This window comes from Oncorhynchus masou, chromosome 10 (genome assembly GCF_036934945.1).
Source record: "Oncorhynchus masou masou isolate Uvic2021 chromosome 10, UVic_Omas_1.1, whole genome shotgun sequence".
In the NCBI taxonomy this organism is placed as follows: Eukaryota; Metazoa; Chordata; class Actinopteri; order Salmoniformes; family Salmonidae; genus Oncorhynchus; species Oncorhynchus masou.
In genome coordinates, this window is record NC_088221.1 from 34,847,591 (window position 1) to 34,866,923 (window position 19,333).

Genomic DNA, 19,333 nt, shown 5'->3' on the forward strand with positions numbered 1-19,333 from the left:
AATGGTGGCCCTCTTGAAATATGTGGGAACAGCAGACTAGGATAGGGATTGATTGAATATGTCCGTAAACACACCAACCAGCTGGTCTGCGCATGCTCTGAGGGCGTGGCTGGGGATGCCGTCTGGCCTGCAGCCTTGCGAGGGTTAACCCGTTTAAATGTTTTACTGGAGGTACTACGGCACCGCAGTACCTCCAGGCTCTGATCAGGCCCTACACCCAAACAAGGGCACTGCGTTCATCCACCTCTGGCCTGCTCGCCTCCCTACCACTGAGGAAGTACAGTTCCCGCTCAGCCCAGTCAAAACTGTTCGCTGCTCTGGCCCCCCAATGGTGGAACAAACTCCCTCACGACGCCAGGACAGCAGAGTCAATCACCACCTTCCGGAGACACCTGAAACCCCACCTCTTCAAGGAATACCTAGGATAGGATAAGTAATCCTTCTCACCCCCCCTTAAATGATTTAGATGCACTATTGTAAGTGGCTGTTCCACTGGATGTCAGAAGGTGAATTCACCAATTTGTAAGTCGCTCTGGATAAGAGCGTCTGCTAAATGACTTAAATGTAATGTAAATGTTACTCACCTCGGCTGAAGTGAAGGAGAGTCCGCATGTTTTGGTTGCGTGCCGTGTCAGTGGCACTGTATTGTCCTCAAAGCGGGCAAAAAAGTCACTGTAGAGATGGTGCCAGGTTTCCTCCAGATGTGACGCTTGGGTTTTAGGTGCCTTTTGGCAAACTCCAAGCAGGCTGTCATATGCCTTTTACTGAAAGTGGCATCAGTCTGGCCACTCTACCATAAAGGCCTGATTGGTGGAGTGCTGCAGAGATGGTTGTCTTTCTGGAAGTTTCTCCCATCTCCAAAGAGGAACTCTGGAGCTCTGTCAGAGTGACCATCGGGTTCTTGGTCAACTCCGTGACCATTGCCTTTCACCCCTGATTGCTCATTTTGGCTGGGTGGCTAGCTCTAGGTAACTTTTTCCATTTAAGAATGATGGAGGCCACTGTGTTCTTGTGGACCTTCAATGCTGCAGAAATGTTTTGGTACCCTTCCACAGATCTTTGCCTCGGCACAATTCTATCTTGGAGCTTTACGGACAATTCCTTCAACTTCATGGCTTGTTTTTTGCTCTGACATGCATTTTCAACTGTGGGACATTATATACACACCTGTGTGCCTTTCCAAATCATGTCCAATTATTTGAATTTACCACAGATGGACTCCAATCCAGTTGAAAACAATGGAAACAGGATGCACCTGATCTCAATTTCGAGTCTCATAGCAAAGGGCTGAATACTTATGTAAATAAAGTTATTTATGTTTTTAATGTTTTATTAAATTGCAAAAATGTCTAAAAACCTGTTTTCGATTTGTCAGTTTTTAAAATACATTTTAGAATAAGGCTATAACGTAACAAAATGTAGAAAAAGTCAAAGGGTCTGAATATTTTCAGAATATCTATCTATCTATCTACCTACCTATCTATCTATCCCAGTGGCAGGACCCTGACAGACAGGGAAGAGATGTGCCTCCCCCCCCTCAAGACCAGCAGGGCCACAGAGAGAAAATGTATCCGTCAGTCAGCCTGGAAAAAAAAGTCAAAGGGTCTGAATACTTTCCGAATATCTATCTATCTATCTATCTATCTATCTATCTATCTATCTATCTATCTATCTATCTATCCCAGTGGCAGGACCCTGACAGACAGGGAAGAGATGTGCCTCCCCCCCCTCAAGACCAGCAGGGCCACAGAGAGAAAATGTATCCGTCAGTCAGCCTGGAAGATAGTTTAAAACTTGATATCACACTGTGTACTGTGCAAGATTATACACACATATACACACACATGCACGTACACACACACAAGCGGAAGGTCACACAAACGCATGGACTCATTAAAGAGCACACGCATACACACACACACTCATGCATGCACGCACACACACACAAATACACAGAAGCACACGCGCACAGACACACACCTACCATCGTTCTCCAAAAAAATCATTCAGAGGGAGTAGGTGTGTCAGCGACCATGGTCACCATGGTAAAGAGTAAGTTATCTCCTGTCACATTTCTTGTCAATTACCTCACACCCTGGCCACACACATGCACACACGCACAAACACACACACAAACTCCCATCTACCACCTACTACCCCGCCCCCCCCCGCCTGCTGTAATGTTTTCCTGAATGGAACAGGGAAAATCAATCTAAAGCTAGTGGATAGTGGCATCAGGCTTCCCTCTGCCTAGTCCTCCAACTGTGTCTGTCCTGACCACCATCAGTGTCAGGTAACAGATGGAGATCCAAGAGAAAAACTTACACAGGACCACTCAATTGCCTTCAGACCCCCTCCCACCCTCTTTCTTACCCTATTTCATTGCGCAGGGTGGTCTCTCTCTCTCTGTCCTTATTCATGTCAAATTAAACTGATGGAAATGATCTTGAGAGCATGCTAATTGCAATTGTCAATCCAATCTAGGCGGGCCTCAAAGACATGAGCTCCCCAACACTTCATCAGTATTCATTAATAGTGAAGGGTGCTGAGGATCAGGGGGATGTAATCTGATCTGTGTCCCAAATGGCATCCTACAACAAAGGAGTGCATTATGTAGGGAATAGGATAAACCGGCAGGCAACCTACAATCACCAACAAACCACGCCAGGGGGACAAATAACCAGCCTGTCAAAAGTGAAGAGAAGAGGAGCGATATGCTGTGGGGGAGGAAGGGAGGGAAAAGGTAGAGAGGATGGTAGAGGGGTGTTGAAGAGAGGAAGAGAGAGAAAGGAACAGAGAGAGAGAGAGAGAAAGAAGAGAGACAGGAACAGAGAGGAAGAGTCCTTCCCGAACCATGACTGTAGCAGGACAGAGGCTGTAGGATAGGTAGTGGCTGAACAGGATGTAGCAGGACAGAGGCTGTAGGATAGGTAGAGGCTGGACAGGATGTAGCAGGACAGAGGCTGTAGGATAGGTAGAGGCTGAACAGGATGTAGCAGGACAGAGGCTGTAGGATAGGTAGAGGCTGGACAGGATGTAGCAGGACAGAGGCTGTAGGATAGGTAGAGGCTGGACAGGATGTAGCAGGACAGAGGCTGTAGGATAGGTAGAGGAGGGACAGGATGTGGCAGGACAGAGGCTGTAGGATAGGTAGAGGAGTGGGTCTAGGGTGTCAGGTAGGGTGGAGGTGATATGGTCCTTGACTAGTCTCTCAAAGCACTTCATGATGACGGAAATGAGTGCTACGGGGTGGTAGTCGTTTAGCTCAGTTACCTTAGCTTTCTTGGGAACAGGAACAATGGTGGCCCTCTTGAAATATGTGGGAACAGCAGACTAGGATAGGGATTGATTGAATATGTCCGTAAACACACCAACCAGCTGGTCTGCGCATGCTCTGAGGGCGTGGCTGGGGATGCCGTCTGGGCCTGCAGCCTTGCGAGGGTTAACCCGTTGAAATGTTTTACTCACCTCGGCTGAAGTGAAGGAGAGTCCGCATGTTTTGGTTGCGTGCCGTGTCAGTGGCACTGTATTGTCCTCAAAGCGGGCAAAAAAGTCACTGTAGAGATGGTGCCAGGTTTCCTCCAGATGTGACGCTTGGGTTTTAGGTGCCTTTTGGCAAACTCCAAGCAGGCTGTCATATGCCTTTTACTGAAAATGGCATCAGTCTGGCCAATCTACCATAAAGGCCTGATTGGTGGAGTGCTGCAGAGATGGTTGTCTTTCTGGAAGTTTCTCCCATCTCCACAGAGGAACTCTGGAGCTCTGTCAGAGTGACCATCGGGTTCTTGGTCAACTCCGTGACCATTGCCTTTCACACCTGATTGCTCATTTTGGCTGGGTGGCTAGCTCTAGGTAACTTTTTCCATTTAAGAATGATGGAGGCCACTGTGTTCTTGTGGACCTTCAATGCTGCAGAAATGTTTTGGTACCCTTCCACAGATCTTTGCCTCGGCACAATTCTATCTTGGAGCTTTACGGACAATTCCTTCGACTTCATGGCTTGTTTTTTGCTCTGACATGCATTTTCAACTGTGGGACATTATATACACACCTGTGTGCCTTTCCAAATCATGTCCAATTATTTGAATTTACCACAGATGGACTCCAATCCAGTTGAAAACAATGGAAACAGGATGCACCTGATCTCAATTTCGAGTCTCATAGCAAAGGGCTGAATACTTATGTAAATAAAGTTATTTATGTTTTTAATGTTTTATTAAATTGCAAAAATGTCTAAAAACCTGTTTTCGATTTGTCAGTTTTTAAAATACATTTTAGAATAAGGCTGTAACGTAACAAAATGTAGAAAAAGTCAAAGGGTCTGAATATTTTCAGAATATCTCTATCTATCTACCTACCTATCTATCTATCCCAGTGGCAGGACCCTGACAGACAGGGAAGAGATGTGCCTCCCCCCCTCAAGACCAGCAGGGCCACAGAGAGAAAATGTATCTGTCAGTCAGCCTGGAAGATAGTTTAAAACTTGATATCACACTGTGTACTGTGCAAGATTATACACACATATACACACACATGCACGTACACACACACACAAGCGGAAGGTCACACAAACGCATGGACTCATTAAAGAGCACACGCATACACACACACACTCATGCATGCACGCACACACACACAAATACACAGATGCACACGCGCACAGACACACACCTACCATCGTTCTCCAAAAAAATCATTCAGAGGGAGTAGGTGTGTCAGCGACCATGGTCACCATGGTAAAGAGTAAGTTATCTCCTAGTCACATTTGTTGTCAATTACCTCACACCCTGGCCACACACATGCACACACACACAAACACACAAAAACTCCCATCTACCACCTACTACCCCCCCCCCCCCGCCTGCTGTAATGTTTTCCTGAATGGAACAGGGAAAATCAATCTAAAGCTAGTGGATAGTGGCATCAGGCTTCCCTCTGCCTAGTCCTCCAACTGTGTCTGTCCTGACCACCATCAGTGTCAGGTAACAGATGGAGATCCAAGAGAAAAACTTACACAGGACCACTCAATTGCCTTCAGACCCCCTCCCACCCTCTTTCTTACCCTCTTTCATTGCGCAGGGTGGTCTCTCTCTCTCTGTCCTTATTCATGTCAAATTAAACTGATGGAAATGATCTTGAGAGCATGCTAATTGCAATTGTCAATCCAATCTAGGCGGGCCTCAAAGACATGAGCTCCCCAACACTTCATCAGTATTCATTAATAGTGAAGGGTGCTGAGGATCAGGGGGATGTAATCTGATCTGTGTCCCAAATGGCATCCTACAACAAAGGAGTGCATTATGTAGGGAATAGGATAAACCGGCAGGCAACCTACAATCACCAACGAACCACGCCAGGGGGACAAATAACCAGCCTGTCAAAAGTGAAGAGAAGAGGAGCGATATGCTGTGGGGGAGGAAGGGAGGGAAAAAGGTAGAGAGGATGGTAGAGTGGTGTTGAAGAGAGGAAGAGAGAGAAAGGAACAGAGAGAGAGAGAGAGAAAGGAACAGAGAGAGAGAGAAAGAAGAGAGACAGGAACAGAGAGTAAGAGTCCTTCCCGAACCATGACTGCAGGACCTATCCTACAGGATGTAGCAGGACAGAGGCTGCAGAAAGGTAGAGGAGGGACAGGATGTAGCAGGACAGAGGCTCCAGATAGGTAGAGAAGGGACAGCATGTAGCAGGACAGAGGCTGTAGGATAGGTAGAGGCTGGACCGGCTGTAGCAGCACAGAGGCTGTAGGATAGGTAGAGGGTGGACAGGATGTAGCAGCACAGAGGCTGAAGGCTAGGTAGAGGAGGGACAGGCTGTAGCAGCACAGAGGCTGTAGGATAGGTAGAGGGTGGACAGGATGTAGCAGCACAGAGGCTGAAGGATAGGTAGAGGAGGGACAGGCTGTAGCAGCACAGAGGCTGTGGGATAGGTAGAGGAGGGACAGGATGTAACAGGACAGAGGCTAGAGGAGGGAAGGATAGGCTGAAGGATAGGTAGAGGAGGGACAGGCTGTAGCAGCACAGAGGCTGTGGGATAGGTAGAGGAGGGACAGGATGTAACAGGACAGAGGCTGTAGGATAGGTAGAGGAGGGACAGGATGTAGCAGGACAAAGGCTATAGGATAGGTAGAGGCTGGACAGGATGTAGCAGGACAGAAGCTGTAGGATAGGTAGAGACTGGACAGGTAGTAGCAGCACAGAGTCTGTAGGATAGGTAGAGGAGGGATAGGATGTAGCAGGACAGAGGCTGCAGATAGGTAGAGGACGGTCAGGCAGAGAAAGAGGATGACCCACAAAATAAGAGGTGGAGGGTGGGTCAGAAATAAAGTTTAGGTCAAAGTCTCTAACCATGAGTCTCACTCTTACCATGTCCCTATTTGGATGCAGAGTGGTAGGAGTCTGCTGTCATTAATGCAGACAGCCTACTTTAAATATCTCCTCTGCTCCTCTGTGTTCTCCAGGCTCATTAACCCCTATTTGACCTTTGTCCTCTGGAGCGCACAGGGTCAGGATAACACTAGAGGGCTGACTTCTACTCTAAGGGCAACTTATGAAGTTGTCTAAATTTGCCCAACCCAATCAGCCCCGTCTCCTCATATATATATAAAACACTAATATTCACTTAACTACCTTTCAAATGGAGTTTTAATGTCTATCTAGTTATGTTTTAATTTGTGTTGCCTAGTGTTTGATATGGGGCCATAACTGCATTATGTGCTACTGGGTGTTACAACACAGAGGATTTCTATAGCGTCAAAAACCAAAAGATGCATTTGGTAAGTGGAAATGTGGTCCTGTAGACTACAAACAACCCCAGTTGTAGAACTTAAATGACAAGCACCAATCTCCTCTGTAGTGACTACAGAAACCGCAACATGATCATCATTATCTTTAGCATGACATTGGTACTGACACTGTACTGACCAAAACATGTAACTTGATCCTATAGCGATCTAACCGGTATGTTTCCATCTGGTTTATATCATAATGACATTGTTATCTAGACGCTAAGTGATCACTTTAGATTACAGGCATCAAAGGGCTATAACTAGAGCATGGTCCCTTTTAGAAGAGCCTGTAGCAGACTACTTCAGTCTGAAGGCTAAAAAAGAAGGCAGGGGAGGGAGAAAGAGAGAGAGAGAGGGAGAGAGAGAGAGATGGCAATATAAGGACAGAGCGAGAGTCTTGGGAGAGAGAACGATAGAGAGAGAAAGAGAGATAGCATTAAAAGGGGACTCAGACAGTGGTCTTCTACAGTACTTACAACACGGCACCATGGCAACACAACATCTAGTACATCCTATTTCTTGTCTGACCCCACCTCTGCCTGCCCGCCCGTCTCTCCCAGTGTCTAATCGTCAAGCTAATGATGTGAAACATAATGGGAATATTTCCATTTTCCATTTGTAAATGATATTGGTATAATTAACACTATGGGCTGCATCCCAAATAATGGCCTATTCCTTTTATAGAGCACTAGTTTTGAACAGTGTCCATAGATCTTTGGTCAAAAGTAATGCACTTCTTTTCACTCCATTTAACACTAGATACACAAGGCAGGAAGGCACTATTTGCCCGGCAGCGGACTGATAGGCTGGATGAGTAAGAGGGCTTTGTGCTGGAAGGAGGTCTGTCTATAGATTCATTCATAGGCAATTGTGTAAAGCATGCAAGTATAATTCTTCATTATTGTTATACGCATATATGAGCCTTCATCATGTCTTGCTATGAGGCTTACAACATGTTATGGTAGTGACTCAAGCAAGCTACTCTTGTAGAAGGACAGGAAACATAACGTGGCAGAGTTGTAGTGGTTACAAGGGGACAGTGACATCAGGGTCAGGGAATGGTGAAGGCCTTCTCAGGTGGATTACTGAACAACCTCATCTCATACGCACACAACTGAATTAAGGGAAAATAGAAAGTAAGAGGGCTAAATGTTACCTATCTGTGAACCATCATGTGGAAATGAAATGCATGTGCTGCAAGCTTGCATTTGTGTGAGAGAAACACACATTCACAAATAAGTCAGATTCAATACACAGAAGAAAAAAGATGATCTTGGGGAAGAATTCCAGTTATTAATCTTATAGCTGGGTCTCGATTCATCAGCAGTATGGAGGCAGTTTAGAAGATGGACTCTATTTACTGCTAAAGCTGTTCTGGTAGTTTGGGATGTGACCATTAATCTCTTGCTATTTTAAAAAGGTGGCAAAGCACAAGCATCACTTTCAATCACACAGGACATTGCCAGCCAGCCAGCCACACCACCCAGACCACTAGACAGCCAGACAGAAAGGAAAGAAGCTTCTCGCTAGGTTTTCCTTTAATCCTCTCCCCCTCTTTAAGGTGAAGTTTTCCTCCACCTCTTCTGCCCGAGGGACGCCATATTATTAATGTGTTTTAAAATAATAATGTGCTTAAAAACCCAAAAATACACAGCACCTTGCCCTCCTCCCTGCTCCCTTGTTGCTTGGCACCCTGTGTTCCCAATTAGCATGTCCAATTAACCCTCGTTAATTGTGAAGCCTTAAGATTCTGGAGGACCTGGCATGTGCACAGAGCCACATGGGACCATTTTGTAAACGAGCAGCAACCAGCCTCTGTTATATGTTCAGGTAAGGAAGTAGCAGTTTGTACTAGCAAGCGCTTGTAACCAAGGGCCTAAACCCCATCACCACCTGGCTCTATGTTCATTCCCTTATGAGTTCTATAACAGCAAGCTGCAACAAAATAAAAGCTGATTATTCGGAGTAGGATTGTAGATTTCAGCAGAGTTGAACAATAGTCATACTCTCTTCAGCATCACTTTCTGCTTCCTCTCTTACCCGCAACCCCTCACAGTGTCCCATGGTCCTATTTCCTCTGCAGGGGGCCAATGGAAACACTGGACTGCTTCCCTCCACAGCACGCCACACTATGGCGTTTTGTTTTTTGCCGCGGGGGGTAAGGAGATATATTTGTCGACATTGTTTGTTTTGGGGAACACGGAAGGGCATAAATGCCTCAGTTTTGTTTTGTTTTGTACAGCTGCCTATGTTATGCATTGTTGTATTCTAGAGACCACACAGCTGCATGGCTTTCACAGAACAGGAAGAATGATTCAACAAAAGTTGATATGAATGGCTCACTTTTAGTAATAAAGAAAAGCTGACTCTGTTTTGATACCTAACAGTAGATCATAACATAATTACTGGCCCCAAATATAAACAATGCTGACTTACACCAACAAATAATTAGTTTTAAAATAAACTAACACTCAGATTAAAAAAGGATTCAAGCAATTCATTAAAGTCATTTGGACTATGGGTGTTATATTTATTTCTGAATCATAACACATAGACCCGGTAAACTTGATGAGGTGTCTCTACGTCTAAATATCGATCAGGTAATCAATGTTAAATACATTGATACAAAGTCCTCGGTGGCCTCTGGTCTTAGAGGAGATTGTGTTTCCTTCTACTAGGTTAAAGCACCACCTCAAAGTGCTTGGGGGTTCAGACAACCACCCAGCCAAACCGCCCCATTATAACACACACAATCATGCAGTCAGCAGCACACAGCACATATCCAACATTTTTAATTTTAATTCAGCTGCAATCTGCATTCAGAATGACTGACAGAGTTGGGAAGATTTAGATATGAGACTACCTTAAACATCTAAACTGGAACAACAATTTCTGTAAATGGTGCGATAAGTGCAATAACAGATTGGAATAGTTTCAAAATATTGGTGCCATATGGGCTCCCGAGTGGCGCAGCGGTCTAAGGCACTGCATCCCAGTGCTTGAGGAGTCACTACAGACACCCTGGTTTGAATCCAGGCTGTATCACAAACGGCCGTGATTGGGAGTCCAATAGGGCGCCACACAATTGGCCCAACGTCGTCCGGGTTTGGCCGGTGTAGGCCGTCATTGTAAATAAGAATTTGTTCTTAACTGACTTGCCCAGTTAAATAAACAAAATCACATTTGAGTAGCATACGATGAATTAACCAATCATGTGTACATGCAAAAACGAAGATATTGAAATAAACAATTGTAAAAATCAACCTGCAATAGAGCATGCTTGGAAATAACGGTATGTGTGGTTTTGGTTCAATACTGATTATTAACACCAACACCGGGATTATTTTACACCGCTGAGTGTTAATTTAACTCTTGAATCAAATCTATAAATGTTCCACTGAAAAATCAAAACTAGTTAACACTGCAGGGCGCTATGAAAGGACACGTTTCAAGAACATTGAAGAATTCTGAAGAACCATAGTACCATGTCAAGAGACCCACTCTTAACTTAAGTTTCTTTATGGGGAAAGAGTTCTCCTAGGAACTTGAAGAGCTGAGGAAGAACCATTTAAGGAGCTGCATTTTTTTCAGTATGGGTAATAAGTTGAGAACGTGCTAACCGGTGGTGATGTGGGAGATGTGCTTGAGAGGTAGGGGCAGGAGAGATCATCTATAGCCAGTTGAACATACTGAATGATGTGTGTGTGTGTGTGTGTGTTGGGTCAGGTAAGTGATTACACCACTGGTCCCTGATCTACAAGCACTCCACCTCCCTCTCCACCAATCCAATCCCAACCAATCCCAACCATTTAATTATGATTCATTCTACATCTCTGAAACATCTCTAATCAAATACGATATGGATTGTGTTGAGTCAGAGATAATTAATCAGGTCATCATAATTTCATGATGTCTCCCACCAAGCAGAAGAGAACATGGAGACAATCATTTTTTGGTACTTAGAGATCAGAGCTGCAGAGGATGAGGGTCTGATTATCACAGACAGCCTAGCTGATTGGTACGAGAGGATCTAGGAGTAAAACAATATCTGACCAACAAGATTGAATGGACAATGGCTGGTTGCAAAGTTGATTGAACAGACACTGATATGTTCAACTACGTGATTCCAAAACACTTCCAGGTGTGATTCCAGAACATTTCCTATGTGTGATTCTAGAAGTCATTCTAAGAAGGGATGGTAGTGTCAGGTCTTACCCTGAGGAAGGAGAGGTCTCTGGAGCGGTCGATGCTGGTGATCTCCAGGTTACCCATGACAACCTCACAGTTCTCGTAGTACTTTCTCAAGGTGCGGTACTGCTGCTCCAGGTCCGACAGAGTACTCAGCTTGTTCTCTGTGCCCGCGCATACTGCAGAGAGAGGGGGAGGTATATTAGATATACATGTTTTACAGAGTAAGTGATGATTGTGATCCATCCAAAACATTGAAATAAGACTTTACTCTGTCAAGAAATAAAGATAAAAGGAAGTCAGTGTATTTATTAGTTCCACCAACATGTTTATGGTCTGTGATGCCAATGAGAATACAGACATTTTCTACATCTAGAATCTGGTGTTTTATTAGCATTTGGCTACACTCATCACTACACATCATCATTTGGCACGTCACATACGGTGACAAAGATCTTGGCTTTACACTACATGTCAGTCCTTGGCTAGTGAGCTGTGAGATACAGATGCTCTGTGGTTGGTGGGCCCAGCCTGGTAGGACTACTGAAGAGTGAGTGAGTGAGTGAGTGAGTGAGTGGTGAGTGAGTGAGTGAGTGAGTGAGTGAGTGAGTGAGTGAGTGGGCAGAGGACCAGTGGGCAGATGAGTCCCTGTTAGCGTGTGGCCAAGCTACTGAGTAGACTCCTGCTGCGTAATTAAAGCCTGTCTTTTCCACCCATCGAACACCTTTTACCCCCACTATGACAGGAGACATCTGCCCTGTCAGCTGCTGCTGCTGACAGAATAGCCCAAAACACACCGAAATATCAATTAAATCAAAACAAAGCACACAGACTTAAAAATTAAATGTGCACAGGCGTACGCACACGAGCACGAACGCGCACACACACACACACACACACAAAGTGGGCTTGAGTGGTGCTTCGTCCATCAGTATAGGCAGTGATTCTAAGCAAACATCTAATACTGACCTTCCCTGTCACGCAATAACAAGAATCACAACAAGCTTGTCCAGTACTCAAGGTCATTTAAAAACAAGCAGAGTAATGATTATTGCATTCAGAGTGGCGTAAAATGTTTGTTACGTAAACGTTTGCTATATTTAACATCAATAATATATTCACATGGCTCTCTGGTCTACCCCGCTATATAGAGAGAGATTGACAAAAAGATGGCACTGTATTCCTTATGTAGTGCACTACTTTTCACAGCGCCTTATGGGCTCTGGTCAAAGGTAGTGCACTATAGGGAATGGGGTACCATTTGGGATGCAGTCAGATACATTGCCTTCTCCCACATGACCAGTAAATCCCAACCATGTTGACAATGTGGGCTGTTTCCAGCCACTTCACAGTTGACAGGGGGAGCCATCGCCTTGATAGGGGTGACAGAATCCTCCCACAGTGTTGGCACACAGTCACCCATGAAGTACCACCCAACAGCACAGGAAAATAGACACACCTGTCTTCTTTAAACACAAGCGCCTGTCTCCTCCAAGACAGCTCCCCTCAAAAGTCTTACCTCCATTTTACGTACCATTCTGAAAACAGTGTTCCTTTTCTCCCTCTGTCTGTCTCTCTCTACCTCACACTTTCTTCCCTCAGAGCAATACAAGGAAGGCATCTTCTACTCCTTCCTAAACTAAACTCATATCCCCCTTTTTTTGTGTTAGTAGTTCTCCAAGCCCAACTTTCATTCTATTTCCTATTTATTTCCCATCCATTACCCTTCAGAAAATGGATGGATGAGGAACAGAAAAATCTGCTTGAAGGCAACATCAGGCTATAAAGGCAAATTAGATTTTGTTCAAACAATTCCTCCTAACATGATATTAGATTACAGGAGGCCGAGGGAGCATACAGATCTAACAGGAGAGTGAAATGATATATCCCAAATGGCACCCTATTCCCCATGGGTCTTTGATCAAAAGTAGTGCACTACATAAGAATTAGGATGCTATTTGGGACATACCCAAAGCGAGTGGGGAGCAGTTATCAAGAAGAAATAGCATGCAGGTCAGGTGTGATGTGATGAGCCTGGGTGTTTTCAATAACGGTTAGCATGAGCGGGGGAGGGGTAAAATGGGGTTTCCAGGTAATAAACAGTTATTATGCCCTGAGGGCACCATGAAGAGATTAAAGGGGTATTGTGGGATGTGCAGGGTGTTCAAAATTATACACTATGCCCTACAGTGCACTACTTTTGACAAGGGCCAATAGGACTTTAGTAAAAAGCAGTGCACCATGTAGGGAATAGGGTGCCATTTGAGATGCAAGCACAGTTTCCCAGTGAAAAGGACAGTTTATCATCAGCCACTGAAAACGAAACCTCCATATGCTTCAATAAGCTCCCTGACGACCCGATAAGACACACACACATCGCTTCAATGACGTTGGATTGTTCTTATTCCATTGCGGAACCTGAATGCCAATCCAACTAAATGATTTGAGTATGGTCAACTCAAACTGTTGCTGTACATTACACTCTGCAGAGTGGTAATGACTGAGTTATCAGTGATCTGTAATGACATCATACAGTTACTGTAGTAGAAGCCAACACCTCCATGTGACCGCTGCATTGTGTTGACTGTCCACTGAACCACAGAAAAGCCACCTGTACCAACCTGGCTGGATGTTCAAGTGGACCAAGGCTGGATTGCTGGCAGACTGCAAACCCTATTCACACTAATTAGCTGAGCTGAACCAAGCCATGCCGAGCTATACTGCTCCAGCCTGTTTACGGTTCCACTATAGTTGCTGGAACCATGCTGTGAAAGACAATGTGAAGAGAAGGACAAAAGCAGAACAATGGGATTTGTGTATGGGGATTTGATTTGAGATTAAGGCTACATTACAGGCAGAACTAAATCATATTCAATAATAAATCATACTTTGAAATAATCTTTAAATCATCTTTATTTTCTGTCTTTCTCCCTCTCTCTGTTTCTGTGAAGCATGGCTGGCACATACTGTGGTACAAAGGAGTTTTTCCCCTAAAGCGTGGATTTGGATTCAGAGGAATGCAGAGACATGTCACTGAGGCACAATGTCTTCATTTCTATTACTTTATTCCCCCCTTGTCCTCCTCATTGTTGTCGGTTTGATTACATTTCTTTTCCAAGATTTCCATTCCAGAAATGACGGATTATGGCAATGAATCGCAACATGGGATTTCTAAACTTAATTAATAGCAGGATTTGAAGCCGGAGGTAAAAAATAAATGCATATCTTGGTTTTGTAATGTCTGTTTCCAACTCACTCTCTCAAATACGTAGATACCCTGAACACAGCTCACCTTCCAGCCCACTTTCCAGCTCACACTCTCAAACACATAGATCCCCTGAACGCAGCTCACTCTCCAGATCCCAATCACTTGAATTCTGATCACCTGTTCACACACCTGTATTTCATTATCACACACTATTTAGTTCAGTTCTTTGCACCCCTTCATTGTGAGGTATTGTTTGTTTTGTTACACACTTCTATTCGGAGTGGTGATTTTCCTGTAATGTACTCCTCCCGTGTATGATAGTTTTTGCCTGCCTCACTAACGATACCTTTTGCCTATTCCCTGCCTATACTTTAGCCTATTGGATTTCCTGTTATCAACCTATTGCCTGATCTCCCGGATGACATTACTAGCCTTTTCCCTGCCTGTACTGTTGCCTTTTTGGACCCCCTGTGTATGACCTTCTGCCTGCTCCTGGACCCAGCTACCTGCCTCCTCCTGTGGTCCTTCACAAATAAACACCTGCTGCACCCTGCACTTGCAACCAGCTCTCTGTTTCCCATTGTGTTCATTACAGGTGTCAGTGTGTGAGTGGTTGCTTGTGGGAATAAAGTTGACAGTAGCTTATTTGTGCAATAAAATGTTAATTTACATTAGCCTGCTTTTTTCCCCATAACATCTAAGGATGCAATATTGTGGTTTAATATTTAAAACAACTTATTGCCATTGATGGTCAAATGAAAAACTAATCTCAATGTAATTCAATGCTACATCTCTCTGTTCACTCTCTTCTCTCAGGTAATCAACAGTTCAGTTTATGCACCTTTAGAAATCAGTACCCTACAACCGTACTCCTCAGACAATATCAGACATCACTCCACAACCAAAGTGCTTCATTACCTACAGTATTCAAAGAGTTTCTGATGAGAGCATGTTCACTCAAACTGGGATGAGTAAATAGACTTGATGCCTTTCTTTGATTTACAGCAAATAACAAAATGACGAAAATGAATGCAATCTGCTCCAGACTCAATAGGAAGAGTCTGGAGAAAATATATGAAGACACTGATCGATCCATATTTTTTAAACAAATGAGACAAATATTTAATTTTGGCAAAACTAAACGTCTGCTTTCCCTTGGCATGATAAAAACAGACCTTCAATTCAATCAAAAAAACTTACAGGGGAATTCCACAAAATATAGGCCCAAAAGACATTGTGCAAAACATACATTCCCCAAATAACATGGATGTCATTTCAGGAATATCCAAAACATCATAATTATATTTGGGCAAATCTTCCCACATAATAAAATAAATAAAACACTTTCCTTCTCATTCACTCAAAGCCACTCAAACAAACCTCTTCATTATTTCCTACCAATTCCTGTCCTGAATTTGTAACAGCAGCAATATGGTTTGGAAACCAAGTGATGTCACCTGCAGTGGATCACCAATAGCACTGACACACGCTAATTAGTTTCACACTTAGTGTACAAACCCTATCCCCAAACTGTCCAACCCTAGCCCCAAACTGTCCAACCCTATCCCCAAACTGTCCAACCCTATCCCCAAACTGTCCAACCCTATCCCCAAACTGTCCAACCCTATCCCAAACTGTCCAACCCTATCCCCAAACTGTCCAACCCTATCCCCAAACTGTCCAACCCTATCCACAAACTGTCCAACCCTATCCACAAACTGTCCAACCCTATCTCCAAACTGTCCAACCCTATCTCCAAACTGTCCAACCCTATCCCCAAACTGTCCAACCCTATCCCCAAACTGTACAACCCTATCTCCAAACTGTCCAACCCTATCCACAAACTGCCCTATCCCCAAACTGTCCAACCCTATCCCCAAACTGTCCAACCCTATCCCCAAACTGTCCAACCCTATCCCCAAACTGTCCAACCCTATCTCCAAACTGTCCAACCCTATCCCCAAACTGTCCAACCCTATCCACAAACTGCCCTATCCCCAAACTGTCCAACCTTAACCCCAAACTTTCCACCCCTACCCCCAAACTGTCCAACCCTATCCCCAAACTGTCCAACCCTATCTCCAAACTGGCCAACCCTATCCCCAAACTATCCAACCATATCCCCAAACTGTCCAACCCTATCCCCAAACTGTCCAACCCTATCCCCAAACTGTCCAACCCTATCCCCAAACTGTCCAACCCTATCCCCAAACTGTCCAACCCTATCCCCAAACTGTCCAACCCTATCTCCAAACTGTCCAACCCTATCCCCAAACTGTCCAACCCTATCCCCAAACTGTCCAACCCTATCCCCAAACTGTCCAACCCTATCCCCAAACTGTCCAACCCTATCTCCAAACTGTCCAACCCTATCTCCAAACTGTCCAACCCTATCCCCAAACTGTCCAACCCTATCCCCAAACTGTCCAACCCTATCCCCAAACTGTCCAACCCTATCCCCAAACTGTCCAACCCTATCTCCAAACTGTCCAACCCTATCTCCAAACTGTCCAACACTATCCCCAAACTGTCCAACCCTATCCCCAAACTGTCCAACCCTATCTCCAAACTGTCCAACACTATCCCCAAACTGTCCAACAATATCTCCAAACTGTCCAACCCTATCCCCAAACTGTCCAACCCTATCCCCAAACTGTCCAACCCTATCCCCAAACTGTCCAACCCTATCTCCAAACTGTCCAACCCTATCCCCAAACTGTCCAACCGTATCCCCAAACTGTCCAACCCTATCCCCAAACTGTCCAACCCTATCCCCAAACTGTCCAACCCTATCTCCAAACTGTTCAACCCTATCTCCAAACTGTCCAACCCTATCCCCAAACTGTCCAACCCTATCCCCAAACTGTCCAACCCTATCTCCAAACTGTCCAACCTATCCCCAAACTGTCCAACCCTATCTCCAAACTGTCAACCCTATCTCCAAACTGTCCAACCCTATCCCCAAACTGTCCAACCCTATCCCCAAACTGTCCAACCCTATCCCCAAACTGTCCAACCCTATCCCAAACTGTCCAACCCTAACCCCAAACTGTCCAACCCTATCCCCAAACTGTCCAACCCTATCTCCAAACTGTCCAACCCTAATCCCCAAACTGTCCAACCCTATCCCCAAACTGTCCAACCCTATCCCCAAACTGTCCAACCCCCCCAAACTGTCCAACCCTATCCCCAAACTGTCCAACCCTATCCCCAAACTGTCCAACCCTATCCACAAAATCCCCAAACTGTCCAACCCTATCCCCAAACTGTCCAACCCTATCCACAAATCTAACCCCAAACTGTCCAACCCTATCCCCAAACTGTCCAACCCTATCCCCAAACTGTCCAACCCTATCCCCAAACTGCCCTATCCCCAAACTGTCCAACCCTATCCCCAAACTGTCCAACCCTATCCCCAAACTGTCCAACCCTATCTCCAAACTGTCCAACCGTATCCCCAAACTGTCCAACCCTATCTCCAAACTGGTCAACCCTATCTCCAAACTGTCCAACCCTATCTCCAAACTGTCCAACCCTATCTCCAAACTGTCCAACACTATCCCCAAACTGTCCAACAATATCTCCAAACTGTCCAACCCTAACCCCAAACTGTCCAACCCTAACCCCAAACTGTCCAACCCTAACCCCAAACTGTTCAACCCTATCCCCAAACTGTCCAACCCTATCGCCAAACTGTCCAACCCTAACCCCAAACTGTCCAACCCTATCCCCAAACTGTCCAACCCTAACCCCAAACTGTCCAACCCTAACCCCAAACTGTCCAACCCTATCCCCAAACTGTCCAACCCTATCCACAAACTGCCCTATCCCCAAACTGTCCAACCCTATCCCCAAACTGTCCAACCCTATCCACAAACTGCCCTAACCCCAAACTGTCCAACCCTAACCCCAAACTGTCCAACCCTATCCCCAAACTGTCCAACCCTATCCCCAAACTGTCCAACCCTATCCACAAACTGCCCTATCCCCAAACTGTCCAACCCTATCCCCAAACTGTCCAACCCTACCCCCAAACTGTCCAACCCTATCCCCAAACTGTCCAACCCTATCTCCAAACTGGCCAACCCTATCCCCAAACTATTCAACCATATCCCCAAACTGTCCAACCGTACCCAATCCAACCCCCAAACTGTCCAACCCTATCCCCAAACTGTCCAACCTTATCCCCAAACTGTCCAACCCTTCCAAAACTGTCCCCCTAAAACTGTCCAACCCTATCTCCAAACTGTCCAACCCTATCGCCAAACTGTCCAACCCTAACCCCAAACTGTCCAACCCTATCTCCAAACTGTCCAACCCTAACCCCAAACTGTCCAACCCTAACCCCAAACTGTCCAACCCTATCCCCAAACTGTCCAACCCTATCCCCAAACTGTCCAACCCTAACCCCAAACTGTCCAACCCTATCCCCAAACTGTCCAACCCTATCCCCAAACTGTCCAACCCTATCCCCAAACTGTCCAACCCTATCCACAAACTGCCCTATCCCCAAACTGTCCAACCCTATCCCCAAACTGTCCAACCCTACCCCCAAACTGTCCAACCCTATCCCCAAACTGTCCAACCCTATCTCCAAACTGGCCAACCCTATCCCCAAACTATTCAACCATATCCCCAAACTGTCCAACCGTACCCAATCCAACCCCCAAACTGTCCAACCCTATCCCCAAACTGTCCAACCCTATCCCCAAACTGTCCAACCCTATCCCCAAACTGTCCAACCCTATCCCCAAACTGTCCAACCCTATCTCCAAACTGTCCAACCCTATCCCCAAACTGTCCAACCCTAACCCCAAACTGTCCAACCCTATCTCCAAACTGTCCAACCCTAACCCCAAACTGTCCAACCCTAACCCCAAACTGTCCAACCCTATCCCCAAACTGTCCAACCTTATCCCCAAACTGTCCAACCCTATCTCCAAACTGTCCAACCCTAACCCCAAACTGTCCAACCCTAACCCCAAACTGTCCAACCCTAACCCCAAACTGTTCAACCCTATCCCCAAACTGTCCAACCCTATCTCCAAACTGTCCAACCCTAACCCCAAACTGTCCAACCCTAACCCCAAACTGTCCAACCCTAACCCCAAACTGTTCAACCCTATCCCCAAACTGTCCAACCCTAACCGCAAACT

At 45.4% G+C, this 19,333-nt stretch overlaps 1 protein-coding gene across 1 annotated transcript in view; it reads right to left on the minus strand.

Moving 5' to 3' along the window:
• LOC135547567 (receptor tyrosine-protein kinase erbB-4-like) overlaps positions 1–19,333 on the minus strand; it is a 638,243-nt gene that overhangs the window by 319,007 nt on the left and 299,903 nt on the right. The window contains exon 2 of the mRNA XM_064976681.1: positions 10,997–11,148. Within this exon, the coding sequence (XP_064832753.1) occupies positions 10,997–11,148 (152 nt within the window). The remainder of the gene's footprint in view (positions 1–10,996; positions 11,149–19,333) is intronic.